The sequence below is a fragment of the Sturnira hondurensis genome, unplaced genomic scaffold, assembly GCF_014824575.4.
Source record: "Sturnira hondurensis isolate 20B ecotype Veracruz unplaced genomic scaffold, ASM1482457v3 Scaffold0014615, whole genome shotgun sequence".
Taxonomy (NCBI): domain Eukaryota; kingdom Metazoa; phylum Chordata; class Mammalia; order Chiroptera; family Phyllostomidae; genus Sturnira; species Sturnira hondurensis.
The window spans coordinates 769406-784309 of NW_028087246.1; the positions used below are offsets into that span (position 1 = coordinate 769406).

Below are 14904 nucleotides of genomic sequence, written 5' to 3' on the forward strand. Positions count from 1 at the left end.
CAGTGCCCCTTTGGAGTGAGCACCTCACTTGCTGCCAAATGCAGAATAAAAGCACAGAGCAGAGGAGTTTGAGGGACAGGGTTGGGAGGGAAGGAGACGGAGGGCACAAGTCATAGTCTTTACACTGAATGTAAACTGTAATTGAAAAAAATGCACTATTTCTGCAACTAGACATCACCCTACACATCCACCAAAAAAAAAAAAGCACAAAACACCACTTTGCCACGCCCTGGCCTCCCCCGGATAGAGGGGAGCCATCAGGGCGAGGGCTGTTGGGGCTGCTCTGTACCCCGGCCCCAGAACGTGATTCTGGCAGGGGTGGGCTGGGCTGGGGCCAGGGTCAGGGAAGGGGTGGCGGGGAGGTGTTTGGGAGCCGACCAGAACCCCTAACCTCTGTTCTCCACAGTGCTCAGGACTTCTCCTTCCAAGGCAGCCCTAGCCACGCCCCCTCACTCCCGTTTCCCCGCACCCCCCAGGCTGGGACATCCATTGGCCTCACTCAGGGCTTGGCTGGACACTGCTGCCATATCCAGTTACTGTGCTGCTCCTCAAGGGGTCACCTTGACCATGGGGGAGAAGAGCTTGGGAAGCCTCAAAAAGAAAGTGAGGGAGTTGCAGTCACCTCTGCTCCCTTCCCCTCCGTAGAAGGGTAGGGGAGTGAAGGCCAGGCCTCGTTGCTCTTATTGGTGGGCGGGCAGGGCCACCAGGACTGAGTGGTGGCAGGCTCAATCCCAGGGTTGGGGGTGGTGCTAGCCGCTGAGCCCAGGGCTGGCTATGGGGGGTGAGGTGCCTCACAGAGCAGGCAAGTGAGGCCTGCAGGCTGGGCGGCCTGGCGGGGTGGGGGACAGATCGATGGCGGCTGAGTCTGGGAGAGGGGTGGCCAGAAGGAGGTTTAGACAGCTGACTGGGGAGGGCGGGGCACAGGAGGAGCTGAGGGTCTCCCCCCAACCCCCCCCCCCACGGCTGGGTGCTCAGGTCCCGGGCAAGCGGGTTTGCCTTTGCGCCTTTCTGCCTTTCTGTCGGAAGAGCATCCGCTCCCTGAGACAATATTCATTTTTATATTTCTTGGAAATTTCACGGCATTCATTTCGGGGAAAATAAAAGCTGTCATTGCTGGAGAAATGATACCAATCAGGGCCTGAAAAGGCTGGGAAATTACCTTCTGGAGACGCGTCATTGAGGGAAAAACGCGGATGAAAAGCACAAAGAGCCACTCTGCCACCGCCCTGCCCTCCCCGCCCCCCCCCTCCGTGGAATCGCCACATTTTACATAATTCCACCTCTCTTCTGTGGAATTAATTAGACCCAAGAAGAGCATAATGGACAGAGGAGGACTGGCGCTGACCAGAGGTGGAGGCAGAGAGTGTCCAGAGCCGGGGCTTAGAGATGGACAGACAGGTGGCCAGACGCAGGACAGGCAGAAGGGGGACAGAGGTGACCCCTCGGCAGGGGCCCAGTGGCTGGTTGATGAGAAGCCCTGGGGAGGGGACAGGGTGATAGATCCTTTAAGTCCCGGCTTTGCATGCTTCTAATCAGATGGGGCCTGTGGCAGCCTGGAGCTCTCACATATTGTCCAGGCCAGTCCTGCAGGCCTGGAAGAGCTGGTGCTTTGTCGGGCCCCCTCTCGGGACTGCGAGAGCAGAGGGGGCAAGCCCGCCGGACAGGGCAAAGAAAGCTGAGACCCCCAGAAACAGTAGCTCCGAGTTCTGGTGGATACGCTGGTCTGGCGAGCCAGGAAGACGTGGGCTCCAACTGAGAGGCCGCGCGGTGGGAGGGGGCTCCCTTTTTAAGAAGCAAGTTGTAGGGGAAGGTGGTGGGCGGATACATTCGGAGTCCTCCCATCAGGCCACATGCCGGGGTCCTGAGGCCCAGGGTCTGCCTAACGACTGGCCTGCAGGGCAGGGCAGGCAGCGTCCCTGTCGCTCTCTACCCTCCAGTCCTTTCCTCTCCTCTGGTCAGGGGCTTCCCGAGCAGTGGGTGCCAAGGCCAGTCAGGGTGCGGAGGGAGGGGTGCAGTCTCATCCCAGGGGTCCCCTTCCTGCAGCAGGGACTGGGGAAGGGTTGCGAGAGCGACCGCAACCCCAGACGTCCCCAGGGGAGGCCTGGGTGGGCCGGGGCTGAAGCGGAGACCCGGGAAGTCCCCTGATTGAAGCCCGCTCTCCGCCAGCGTGGTAGAGACGCGTTCCGCAGCTTTTCGGGGAGTCCTCCTCGGGCGCTCGGGGCTCCAGGCCTGTGGGCTGTGCTGGTACAGCCCGTGAGCGTCACCTCCCGCCTGAGCCCCTTATGGGCGTGCTGGTGGGCAGTGTCGAGTCCGGGCATGAGATCGGAGGGACCCCTTCCCGGTATTGGCCGGCGCCCCCACTCTTCTCGGGTCGCGGTTGGAACTGGAATCCCCGAGCCCGGAGTCGGTGCGAGACCCTCGAGAGCGTGTCCCCACAGCCGTCATCACTGCTCCCAAGCTTCCACCGAGCTGCCAGGTAGCCTGGATGGAGGCGAGAGGAAGGAGGGGGTGAGGGGGGCGGGCGGAGGAGGGTGGAGCAGCCCGCGCGCCCCCTCCCTCGGGGCCGGCGGGCTGCGCGGCGCGGCGCGGCAGCAGAGGAGCGGCGGGCGCTCGGAGGGAGCGGCCGCCCGCCCCGCTCTGGCTCCCGCTTCGGTTCGGTCTGGGGCTCGGGCTCGGGCTCGGGCTCGAGCTCGGGCTCTACCCGCTCTGATCCCGCTTGGCCCGGACGCGCACCTGATGGGTAAGTGGCACTCTGGTCTTTCGCTGCCGCGGCCACCACCGCAGCCACCTCCGCCGCGGCGGCGAGCCTCTGGGCTTTGTCTGCGTCCTCGCAGCTCCGGCTCCGGCTGCACCTGCGACTCCCCGGCTGGGCTCTCCAGCTCCGCGGACTGCGCGGCTCAGTGCCCAGGCCCTGGGCGCGCGGGGCGACTCTCTCCGAGCGAGGGGTGAAACTTCGCCCAAGTTTGGGTTCCAGGGAGAACCTGTTGAAGCCGGGAGTAGCCCAGGGGACGAGGAGGCTGGCGACGGTACTGGGTCCAGGATTTTAGGGCCATCGGGGGTTCTCCCCCTTCTTGGGCCCCGACGGCAGGCGACGCTTGGGAAAGGGGCTCGTGGACATTCTAGCTCATGGACAGAAAGAAGGAGGACAGGGAGAGCCTGCTGACATCCGCCAGGGCAAAGTTTGTTTTTTCTTAGCCTCTTTCTTGAGCATCCAGCTTCGGCTCGGGGAGCTGAAGGCGGCTTCAGGATCCGCATAGGCGCAACACTGACCGCGCCTCCTTTTTTCGGCCTCCGCTCTCCCCTCCCCACCTGGCATTCGCTGTAGCAGGACGTGGACAAGAAAGGCAAGGGGAAGCGAAACAGCCTTTCATTGAAGGCCTACTACGTGCCAGGCCTCGAGCCCGGTGCCCCTAGCTTTCCACCAGGGGACTCCCAAATCTGCGACTGGCATTCAGGGAGGGGAGGAGACAGGTCAAAGGGTGCCAGTGCGCAAAAGTGGAGGTGGCGGCCACTCTGAGCCTTCGCCTTTCTTCATTCTCCCAGCTGCGCAGGGAGGTCAAGCGCCAGGCCTGCTCGTTGGTGGGGACAAGGGTGGCCTCCTGTCTCTGGACCTAAGCCTGCACCCCTCCCCATTGTGCTTGCAGGCCCCAGGGGTGCCCCTCTCGGTGCCTCTCTAAGCCTGTATCTACCCTTCCCGCAGCTGCGGCCCGGGGGGCCATGCCGGGGCCAGACGGGAGGCCGGCAGCCCGGTGGATCCTGTAGCCAAGATCGCCAAGGGCTGTGGGGCAGTGTCCGCAGCGCCATGGAGGCCCCGTATTCGATGACTGCGCACTATGACGAGTTCCAGGAGGTCAAGTACATGAGCCGGTGCGGCACGGGGGGCGCGCGCGGGACCTCGCTGCCCCCTGGCTTCCCGTTGAGTGCTGGGCGCAGCACCACCGGCGCCCGGGCCGGGCTGCCGCGCTGGAACCGGCGCGAGGTGTGCCTGCTGTCGGGGCTGGTGTTCGCTGCCGGCCTCTGCGCCATCCTGGCCGCCATGCTGGCGCTCAAGTACCTGGGCCCAGGCGCGGCGGGCGGCGGCGCCTGCCCCGAGGGCTGTCCGGAGCGCAAGGCCTTCGCGCGCGCCGCCCGCTTCCTGGCCGCCAACCTGGACGCCAGCATAGACCCGTGTCAGGACTTCTACTCCTTCGCGTGCGGTGGCTGGCTGCGGCGCCATGCCATCCCCGACGACAAGCTCACCTATGGCACCATCGCGGCCATCGGCGAACAGAACGAGGAGCGCCTGCGGCGTCTGCTGGCGCGGCCCGGGGGTGGGCCCGGCGGCGCGGCCCAGCGCAAGGTGCGCGCCTTCTTCCGCTCATGCCTCGACATGCGTGAGATCGAGAGGCTCGGCCCGAGGCCCATGCTTGAGGTCATCGAGGACTGCGGTGGCTGGGACCTGGGGGGCGCCGCCGAGGGCCCAGCGTCCGCGGCGAGCTGGGACCTCAACCGGCTGCTGTACAAGGCGCAGGGTGTGTACAGCGCCGCCGCGCTCTTCTCACTCACCGTGAGCCTGGACGACAGGAACTCCTCACGCTACGTCATCCGCGTGAGTGTCCCCTGCTCCCCAGGCACCCCCGCCAGCGTCCAGGAACGCGAGGCGCACGGCCCGGCATCCCAGGGACCTGTGCAGAAGGGGAGGGGAGGGGAGGGCGGAGGACCGCTGTGCGCTGGCAGAGCGCAGGAGGAGGGCGCAAGTAATTTCCCCGGAGCGGCCGGCCGCGGTGTTTAGCGGAGCCGCGGAGCGGCAGTGTCGCGGCCTGTGGCAAACTGAGAGCGCGGAGGGAGCTGTGTGCCCCTGAGCCCTGCGCCGCCGCAGGCCGGATACCGGGCCCTAAATGTTGGTGCGAGTGCCCCTCACTGGTGGAGGAGGTCGCTCACAGGTGGGCAGAGCAAAGGCTGACAGGAGGAAAGACCGGGGGCGGGGACCTTCCACTCCCTCTTCTCCGGACACAGGGAGGGGCTATGACAATGGGTGCCTTGTCTGTTTGAGCATTTGAGTGGGAATTCAGTCTGTTTGTCTGAACGTGGCTTGTTGACCTCTGACCTCTGAGCCCCCACTTCTCTCCCCAGATTGACCAGGATGGGCTCACCCTGCCAGAGAGGACCCTGTACTTGGCTCAGGATGAGGAGAGTGAGAAGGTGTGGGGGCCTGGGGGCCGGGTGCAGGGAAGGTGTGGGGCTCCGCCCGGGTGAACCAGGGCCTAGTGTTGACCCCTGCCCCTGATGTGCCGACGCGGAGCAGATCCTGGCGGCGTACCGCGTGTTCATGGAGCGCCTGCTCAGCCTGCTGGGTGCCGATGCGGTGGAGCAGAAGGCCCAGGAGATCCTGCAGCTGGAGCAGCGGCTGGCCAACGTGAGCAGGGGGACTGCCCCGGGCTGGGAGACGGGGACCCTCGGGCAAGGCTGGCTCAGCCTGCTCTCCGTCTCAGATCACGGTGTCGGAGTACGATGACCTCCGTCGTGACGTCAGCTCTATGTACAACAAGGTGACACTGGGACAGCTGCAGAAGATCACCCCCCACGTGAGTGCAGCCAGGCCATGGTCAGGGAGGTGCTGGCTGGAGCCCCAGGGCCTCCCCTCCCCAGGGCTCCAGTGTCCTCTTGTGTGTCCCTGTTCCCCTCCCTCTTGCCTGTGGCCCCTGGCCCCCCCAGCCCACCGTTCCCGCCCACGGCCCCGCAGCTTCGGTGGAAGTGGCTGCTGGACCAGATCTTCCAGGAGGACTTCTCTGAGGATGAGGAGGTGGTGCTGCTGGCCACGGACTACATGCAGCAGGTGTCACAGCTCATCCGCTCCACACCCCGGAGGTACAGCTGCGCCCCAGCCCCCTAGCCTGACCCCCCCACCTTCTCTTCAGTTCGGGAGCTGCACTGGGTGGGGGGTGAGTGAGGAGCACTGGAGTAGGAGTCCTGTCCCCAGGTTCAGACATGGCTGTGCCACCTGCTCTGTGGCACCCTGAGCAGGGCAGTGGGCTTCTGAGCTGCATCTGGGGACAGTGAGGCCTGCGTGGGTCTGCACATTGGGAAGGGCTGGTGTGGCCACAGCTCCGCCACCCCAGGGACACTGAGGGGGAAGTCTGCTCTCTGCCCGCCTGAAAGAGAAGCAGAGGCCTCTCAAGGTCAGCTCTGAGGCAGGCGGTCACCAGAAGTGCCCACTGTCCCTCCCCATAGCAAGTCAAAAAACAATGCTGGCCCGTGACTCGGCAGCGTCAGGGGCTCTGCACGGTGACTGGAGGTGTGTCTCGCTGTGCGTGGACCCCGCCCTTTTCCCTGACTAGCCGACTCCAGGTTCTGCCTCTGTGTGCCTGGAATGACCCTCATTCCTGGGGGTGATAGGCCCCACCCCAGGCTCGGGAATATGGGGACAGGGGATGCACTGGGGTGGCCCTAGCATGCAAGCCTGTCTGGACACCCAGCTGCTTCACCTGGCCCTCAGGATCCTGCACAACTACCTGGTGTGGCGTGTGGTGGTGGTCCTGAGTGAGCATCTGTCACCGCCCTTTCGAGAGGCACTGCATGAGCTGGCGAGAGAGATGGAGGGCAGTGACAAACCCCAGGAGTTGGCCCGTGTCTGCCTGGGCCAGGCCAACCGCCACTTTGGCATGGCTCTGGGCGCTCTCTTTGTACATGAGCACTTCTCAGCCGCCAGCAAGGCCAAGGTCAGGCTGCCCTGGGCTTGGGGGTGGGGGTACGGGTGCTGACGGGGTATGGAGTCCTTGCATGGCCTCGGCCTGAGGGTGGAGAGCCCCACACATGCCCCTGCACCCAGCTTAGAATTCTGCCCTCTCTGAGGCTCCACGCTGTTTTCACTAGACCTCCTCCCCCAGAAGGCTACCTGGTCTGTTGGCCACAGGAGGCCCTCCGAACTGAACTCTTCCCACCCTCTGTAACGTGCTCAGTAGGCATCGCCTCAGGGATGTGTGTGACCGTTGTTGGAGCAGCTTGCCCCCTTCCAGACTGGGAGCTTTTTGTCCCGGGTGTAGGGCCTGGATCCCCGCCACCAAGGTCTCCCTTGGTGCTCAACACCAGCCCTGAGCTTATGAAGTGGTGCTGACTGATTGGGGGACCCCTGGTGCCAGGTGCTGGGGGTCCCAGGCTGAGCCCCTCCTGGCCAGTCTGTGAGCCATGAGCCCTGACCCTGCAGGTGCAGCAGCTGGTGGAGGACATCAAGTATATCCTGGGCCAGCGCCTGGAGGAACTGGACTGGATGGACGCAGAGACCAAGGCAGCAGCTCGGGCCAAGGTGACGTGGGACCCCATTTCCATCTGGTTGGTTCATACTTACTGAGTACCTACTGTGTGCCTAGCTCTGGGACAACAGCAGAGACCAAGGTGCCTTTGGTGGAGTTGGCATCACCCTCCTCCTCTTCTTGCTCTTTGAGCCACACCCCTAAGCTGGAGCTAGAGCCTGCTCCTCGGTGTGTGGGGGCTGTCACCCGAGGCCCCGCCCACACCCACTGCCCTCTCCCGTGTCTGCAGCTCCAGCACATGATGGTGATGGTGGGCTACCCGGACTTCCTGCTCACACCCGAGGCTGTGGACAAAGAGTATGAGGTGGGCCTTCCCCCTGGCCTCTTCCTGCCCAGCCTGAGCAGCTGGGCTTTACCTGGGCTGTGGCCATGACCCCCAGGGAGCCCACTGCCATGGCAGAGAAGGAGCCAGAGCCAGGCCTCAGCTGATGCGTGGGGGCGGGCGCGTGGCCTGAGGGGCGCTGGTCTTGCCCGGCCCTGGCCTGCCTCTGAGTGCTGCCTGTCCCCCGTGCAGTTTGAGGTCCATGAGAAAACCTACTTCAAGAACATCTTAAATAGCATCCGCTTCAGCATCCAGCTCTCAGTCAAGAAGATCCGGCAGGAGGTGGACAAGTCCACGTGGGTGCCTGGCCCAGAGCTGGGGGGGCCCGGGAGGTGCCATGGGGAGAGGGCACCGTACTGCAGCCAGGAGGTTGGTGCGGCAAACTGCCTCATGCTGTGCTGGTGCACAGGGCACAAGGCCTGTGCAGGTCACGAGTGGGTGCTGTTGGGGTTGGGGATCAGGCTGAGGGAGGCCCAGAACATGGGCCACAAGAACAGCCCTCAAGGAGAAGTTGGCTGGGGAGTGAGGGTAGTGGGGGAGTGTGGCTCCCCCCAGCTGACCTCAACCTTCCTCCACAGATGGCTGCTTCCCCCACAAGCACTTAATGCCTACTACCTACCCAACAAGAACCAGATGGGTAAGGGGCGTGTCCTGAAAGGGGCGGGGTTTGGAGATGGGCAGGTCTCCTGCTGACCACAGCCTCCCTGCAGTCTTCCCCGCTGGTATCCTGCAGCCCACGCTGTACGACCCCGACTTTCCACAGTGAGTACTGAACCCAGCCTTGTCTCCACGGTGGGTGGGGCTGCTCACACTGCCCCCAACCTGGGGCTGGGCCTGGGGGTCATGGCATCTGCAGACCCCGGGTCCCCATAGTCCTACTTCATCCTTGGTAATTTAGGGAAATGTGTAGGGATTTTTTCTTTCGAATGTCCTGAGTCCCCCCTTACCTCATTTGAGGTATGAGTGTTTCAAAAGTGGAGCGATGCTAGTGACGAAGAAAAAGGCCACATCCCAAGCGGGGCGCCTCAGTTCCCTTCCTCCACCCTGGTCTCTACCCCCATCCCCCACTCTGTGAGATGTTATTTACTAAAAGGTGCACAGTTACCGGTGGCTCCTTTCACATGTCCCACGAGGAAGCTGAGGTAGGAGTGCCCTGGGACCCTGCGGACACCCCTAGGGCCTCCCTGGGTCACCCTCTAGCCTGATCAGGACCTCATGGGGCCTGGGTGGCAGCCAGGCGCTTTCAGAGGCAGGTGGGGCCTGATGCTGCTGCTGTGGGTCCAGGTCTCTGAACTACGGGGGCATCGGCACCATCATCGGGCACGAGCTGACCCACGGCTACGACGACTGGGGTGAGGCCTGAGGGTTGAGGGGATGGCTGGGGAGGGGGAGACAGGCAGTGGGCGCAGGGTGCTGATGGGCTGATTGAGGCCCCAGGGGGTCCCTCCATGTCCATTGCCTGGTGGGGGTGGGGGGGCCTACTTGGCACCCAGCTCGGGCCCTGGGGGTGAGGGCCAGGCTCACTCCGCCCCACCCGGTTGCACAGGGGGCCAGTACGACCGCTCGGGCAACCTGCTGCACTGGTGGACAGAGGCCTCCTACAGCCGCTTCCTACGCAAGGCCCAGTGCATCGTCCGCCTCTATGACAACTTCACCGTCTACAGCCAGCGGGTGAGAGCCCCTAGCCTTGCTCGGCCCCTTGGGCCTGGCTTGACACAGGCACGCGCCTGAGCAAACGCTGTGCAGGTCCATGTGCACACACTCAGGGTTGTGTGTACACCCACACAGGCATGTGAACATATTCACACAGGCTCCCCAGGGTCCCAAGGCACAGAGGGACTGGAGTCCCTTTCCCGAATGCTCTGGGAAAGGGGCGGGGTGGGCAAGGGCCCCAGGTGCGGGGTCTGAGGGAGGTCAGCGAGGCCCCACACAGCCCCCGGCCCTTNCCTCCTACAGCCGCTTCCTACGCAAGGCCCAGTGCATCGTCCGCCTCTACGACAACTTCACCGTCTACAGCCAGCGGGTGAGAGCCCCTAGCCTTGCTCGGCCCCTCGGGCCTGGCTTGACACAGGCACGCGCCTGAGCAAACGCTGTGCAGGTCCATGTGCACACACTCAGGGTTGTGTGTACACCCACACGGGCATGTGAACATATTCACACAGGCTCCCTAGGGTCCCAAGGCACAGAGGGACTGGAGTCCCTTTCCCGAATGCTCTGGGAAAGGGGCGGGGTGGGCAAGGGCCCCAGGTGCGGGGTCTGAGGGAGGTCAGCGAGGCCCCACACAGCCCCCGGCCCTTTCCTTTCTCACAGGTGAATGGGAAGCACACACTTGGCGAGAACATTGCAGACATGGGGGGTCTCAAGCTGGCCTACTATGTGAGCTGCAGGGGCTGGGCCTCTGACCCTTGTGGGGGCTGGGGGCTGAAGGCACCTCTTCTCCCTATCTTGCTGTCCTCTGCCCGATGGGCTGGGGCCTGTCCAAGCAAGAGGTCCTCTGAAGGACTCCCAGACCCTGGTTCAGAGAGAAGGGAGGGCTGCCTGGAGGGGGTGGCACCTGCCTGGGGTTAGCCTTTGTGGGAGGGAACACAGCTTGGAGAGCAGGAAAGGCAGGGAGATGGGGCCCAGGGCAGTGGATGTGTGCAGCTGGGGCCGACTGGGTGGAGGGTGAGTCAGGCTGCCTCACCGTGGGCACCGAAGCTCTGCCCTCTGCACCCCCAGGCCTATCAGAAGTGGGTGCGGGAGCACGGCCCGGAGCACCCCCTGCACCGGCTCAAGTACACACACAACCAGCTCTTTTTCATTGCCTTTGCTCAGGTGGGCCTTGTGGGGGTGGCAGGGGGTCGGGGGTGGGGAAGGGCCCTGTGGGTTCTGATGGGAGTTCCAGACCTAGTGTGCTGGGGTTTTCTGGGGGGTTTGCGGGGCTGGGGCAAACCCAGTGGAGGCCTGGCCTCACCCCCACTCTCCTGTTCTGCATGCCTGTCCTGACCCAGAACTGGTGCATCAAACGGCGGTCGCAGTCCATCTACCTGCAGGTGCTGACCGACAAGCACGCCCCTGAGCACTACAGGTGTGCCCCCCAGCTGCCTGGGCCGCACTCTCCCTGTGTCCGGGATGGGAGCAGGTGCTGGTGGGAAGGGACAGCGTGGGGTGCTGGGACCCACACTTGCGGGTCTCTCCTCCCACCCAGGGTGCTGGGCAGCGTGTCCCAGTTCGAGGAGTTTGGCCGGGCCTTCCATTGCCCCAAAGACTCACCCATGAACCCTGCTCACAAGTGCTCTGTGTGGTGAGCCAGCTGCTTGCCCACCCACCCGCACGCCCCTGCCACCCTGCACGAATTGCCTGCTGCCAGCTGCTGGACCCGGTGCTGGTCCGATCTGGGTGCCACACGCCTTCCCAGCCTCTCCAGGACCTGGCCCACTGTGGGCTTCCTTATTTCAGGCGGGGACCCAGAGCAGGGATGAGGCTGGGCTCCAGGTTGGCACGGGGAGAGATGCCGGGGTCCCCAGACTTGGCTCCAGGTGGCCCGAGCCCTTGGCCAGGCTGGGCTGCCCAGGCCCCACTTCTGCTGTGTCTCTGCCGCTGTGTCCGGTCAATAAAGCTGCTGCACTGTCACCTCGGCCTCTTCAGGGGCCCCTGAGAAGATGGGGCTGGAGGGACCCCTCCGGGCTTAGCACCACCAGGAGCCTAGAGGTGTTCTTGTCACCCTCCTGGGGACCTTGGCTGAGCTGCCTCTGTCGTGCCTCCCCAGGCTCTTCTCCCTTTTCCACCAGTCCCCCATTCTTCCCCTCCCCCAAGTCCTGCCTGGGCTCCTGCCCAGTTCTGGGGGGTACCCTGCTCAGTGACCTGCACCCCGGTGTGATGCTGGACTCAATTCCCCTGGAAGTGCAGAGTGACACCTCACTGTTCCCCCAGGGGAAGTGTCCGCAGGACCCCTCAGCCAGGCATCAATCCCTGGCCTGGGGGGACCCTGACTGTCACTTATGCAGAGGTGGGGGCGGCCCATGTGACCTGGCGGCCACCCCTCCAGCCTGGGGTGGTGGGGTGGAGGAAGTGCAGCATGTCACCAGTGGGGGGGCAGCCCTACAGGGTAGTGAGGGGGGCCTGTGGGCCACCTGCCCTTCCTCTTGGGGTCTGTTTTTTCAGGGGTGACCTTGAAGGAGATGGTGCCTGTCCCCATCTCCCACCAGTGGGCGAAGTGGGGATTCCCTGCCAGCCAGTTCCTGTCACGATGCTTAGAGGGTGTCTGCTCCCCTCCCAGGCTTGAGTGAGGTTGAAAAAGCCTGTTGTCTGAGCCTCAGATGCACCAAGCTGGAGAGTGAGAGACCAGCCAGCCGACTGAGCCACAATGGAGCCAGGGGAGTGGGTGGGCAGACTCCCCAGACAAGAGACAGGACCCCACAGGAGCCGCTGAGTTCCCCGAGGGGCGTGCCTCTTCCTGGGGCAGACTGCGGCGGCCACCCTCATTAATCAGTCTGGGCAGGGAGCCTGCTCAGAGCCGCCCGTCCAGGGTGGAGGCAGGACCTGCAGGGGTTGGCCCTGTGGAGGCGCTGACAGGAGCCTGCCTTGATTTCCCCTCAAAGCCCCTTTTTCCCTGGGCTGGTCACATACATGTCAGTGCTCTTGGGCAGCTGGGCAAAAGGACTGTTCTCTCCCTACCTCGATCTACCACCCACCTATGTGGGGCCTGGTATCTGGGACCCTCTGGCCTGGGACCTGGCTGGAACTGGAATCTCCCGGCCTAGCCTTCTTGCCCCCACCCAGAGCTCTCCAAGTTTTCCAGACCCACCCAAGATCCATCCCTCCTGTCTCCCTGTTGGCTTAGAGGAGGCCTCAAGGTTGGGGGGGGGGGCCTGTGAGGTCACTTCTGCTCTACAGTGAGAAGTACAGCAAAGTCTGGATACTCCCCCCCATCTGTGCCCAGTGGAGGGGCCCCTGGGCGAGGACATGTGGGGGACAGTGGGCCCAGGGGTCCTGGGAGAGGACACCAGGCTCCTTGGCTGGAGACAGGTCCAGACTGCAGGCAGGGGGCCCTGATGCCCACTGTGTGTCCCAGTTGGATGCCCACTCTGCTGGCAGGGTTGCGTCCAACAGGCCATGAGGCCCTCAGAGAGCCCTTAGCCTGACAGGTCCCCGCCTGGCTGCTGTGTCCACGTGCTGCCACCCAGGGCTCTGCAACTCCCCACATTCCTTTGGGGGGGGGCAGAGGGAGACAGTGGGTCCAAGAAAACACATGCCCAGGACATCTGGGGGACAGAGTCCTGTTATGTAGACACAGTCCATGACCTTCAGACACAGCTGTGGAATGCAGAGCCTCAGGGCGGGGCAGCGCAGCAGGGCAAGGATGTAGCACTCTACCTCCCAGGGGCTCCCAAAGTGTTGGCCCAGACAGACCATCAAGAGCCTCGTCACTGCAACTTGGGGAGGTGGGTGGCGGCCGGCACAGCCTCTTTAACAGATGGGGACTGAGGGGTCCCTGGCTGTGGCAGCTGATGGGTGTGACCAGGCCACCCAGTCCTCCAGCCCCAGGTGTCCACACCACATTCAGCATCAGCTTTCAGTGTGTCTGTTAGGAAATGCATCCTGGCAGCCGCACTGGATTGGCTGACTCTGCTGGGGTGGAGGAGGTAAGCAAACAGCACAGCTGCCCTCGGGGCCTCGGTTTCCCTTTTGTGCAGGGGGAGCATGAGCACAGTGGTGAAGGCCCTGCCTGCAGCAACGCAGTGAGCCTGGTCACTGCCCGGGTGCCCACGCAGGGCTGGCTGCACCGTCTCCCGGGGGGTGGGCTGTGGGAGCAGCAGGCATCCTCAGCGCAGCCCGCAGGGATGAGAGGAAGTAACCCCAGCTAGGCACTGAACCGGCGCGGGATGGTTTACAGCTGCAGGCTGCCCCCAGGAGGCACCTGTGTGGCCGTGGTGGGGGGCCTCCAGATCCCCCGCCTCCACTTGGGGTCCCGCTGGGCCCGTAGGCAGCTAGGAGCCCGGGGATCACCGCTGGGTGACCTAGACACATGACTCACTGCCTCTGCTCCCCAGGAAAATCCCAGCAGAGCCAGGGGTGCGGGCGTGGGCTTAATTCACGTGCAGTGGAGCCCTCTACTCCCTCAGCCCAGCCCAGCCCTGCCACGTCCTCAGGGCCAAGGCTGCTGGGGTCTCCCTCAGCCCCGGCCCCCGTGAGTGCCAGGTCTGCACAGACATGAGAAGCCTTTGAGGCCAACCGGAAAGGGGAACTTGGGCCCAGGTGTCCCTGCCTCCAGCCTCAGAGGAGATGTGGGCATGGCAACCTGGGGTTTCTGGGCCCCCAGGAAGGGGCTCAGAGCCTCTGGTGCCCCTGAGTGGCTGAGAGCCCAGGACTTTCTAGCCCACTGGGGAGCCTGGAGTCAAGTTTCTGTCACCGTGTGCTTGCTTCTCTGCTGACCAGATGTCCAGCACCCTGGGGGTCCCGGGTGCCCAGCTGGTGAGGTGCCCCTGATGCAATATTTTTAAATGGCTTGAGCCTCTGTTCCAAATGTGCTGGAAAGCCCAAGGTCCCCAAATGTGAGTGCCTTCAGGGGTGGGTTTTCAGGGGGCTTGGCTTTCTCCTCAGGCCCCCCTGGGTGGGCCGCCCTTTCCTACTCCACGTTCCCTGTGGGGACAGCACCCAGCTTACCCACCTCCCCAGGGACCACTGCACAGGCTGGTGAAGGCACAGGCTTTGCTGGGGGGCTAGGCTGCTGGGGGCGGTGTGGCCCCTTTCCCTGCTCCCCTCTCTCCTTTCTCCCCTTTCTGGGCTCCTCACCCTTCCCTTAAATAAGCTTGAGAAGCCCCCCTTTTTCTTGGTTTATTAAAAAGAGCATTTGCCCTTCTCCTACCTGCCCTAGCCTGGCCCAGGGCCTGGGCGCTGTCTGTGCCCTGCTGGGTGTCCCTTCAGGCTGCCCTGCAGCAGGACAGGCAGCAGGCAGGGCTTGGGAGTCCCACTTCTCTTCCCCTGTGGGACACTTTGGGACAGGGGGCGGCAGTTGCNCTGTGGGGACAGCACCCGGCTTACCCACCTCCCCAGGGACCGCTGCACAGGCTGCTGAAGGCACAGGCTTTGCTGGGGGGCTAGGCTGCTGGGGGCGGTGTGGCCCCTTTCCCTGCTCCCCTCTCTCCCCTTTCTGGGCTCCTCACCCTTCCCTTAAATAAGCTTGAGAAGCCCCCCTTTTCTTGGTTTATTAAAAAGAGCATTTGCCCTTCTCCTACCTGCCCTAGCCTGGCCCAGGGCCTGGGCGCTGTCTGTGCCCTGCTGGGTGTCCCTTCAGGCTGCCCTGCAGCAGGA

General features: G+C 63.8%; 1 protein-coding gene across 1 annotated transcript; it reads left to right on the forward strand.

Moving 5' to 3' along the window:
• Positions 1 to 2608: 2608 nt before the first annotated feature.
• ECEL1 (endothelin converting enzyme like 1) lies at positions 2609 to 11210 on the forward strand. Its single transcript, XM_037063520.1, has 18 exons — positions 2609 to 2740; positions 3701 to 4588; positions 5113 to 5181; positions 5285 to 5395; positions 5472 to 5564; positions 5723 to 5847; positions 6476 to 6698; positions 7184 to 7282; positions 7519 to 7593; positions 7804 to 7907; positions 8190 to 8248; positions 8322 to 8373; positions 8896 to 8963; positions 9158 to 9282; positions 9922 to 9987; positions 10330 to 10425; positions 10602 to 10678; positions 10799 to 11210. Exons 2-18 carry the CDS (start codon positions 3803 to 3805, stop codon positions 10896 to 10898), a joined length of 2328 nt encoding a protein of 775 aa, XP_036919415.1. The 5' UTR covers positions 2609 to 2740; positions 3701 to 3802; the 3' UTR covers positions 10899 to 11210.
• Positions 11211 to 14904: the final 3694 nt, after the last annotated feature.

What these genes read in the sequence shown, in the direction of transcription:
- ECEL1 (XM_037063520.1), top strand. Translation starts at nt 3,803, where the DNA reads ATGGAGGCCCCGTATTCGATGACTGCGCACTATGACGAGTTCCAGGAG. An exon ending in CCTCACGCTACGTCATCCGC is followed by an intron (nt 4,589 to 5,112) that starts GTGAGTGTCCCC and finishes TTCTCTCCCCAG; the next exon opens with ATTGACCAGGATGGGCTCAC. An exon ending in TGCAGAAGATCACCCCCCAC is followed by an intron (nt 5,565 to 5,722) that starts GTGAGTGCAGCC and finishes ACGGCCCCGCAG; the next exon opens with CTTCGGTGGAAGTGGCTGCT.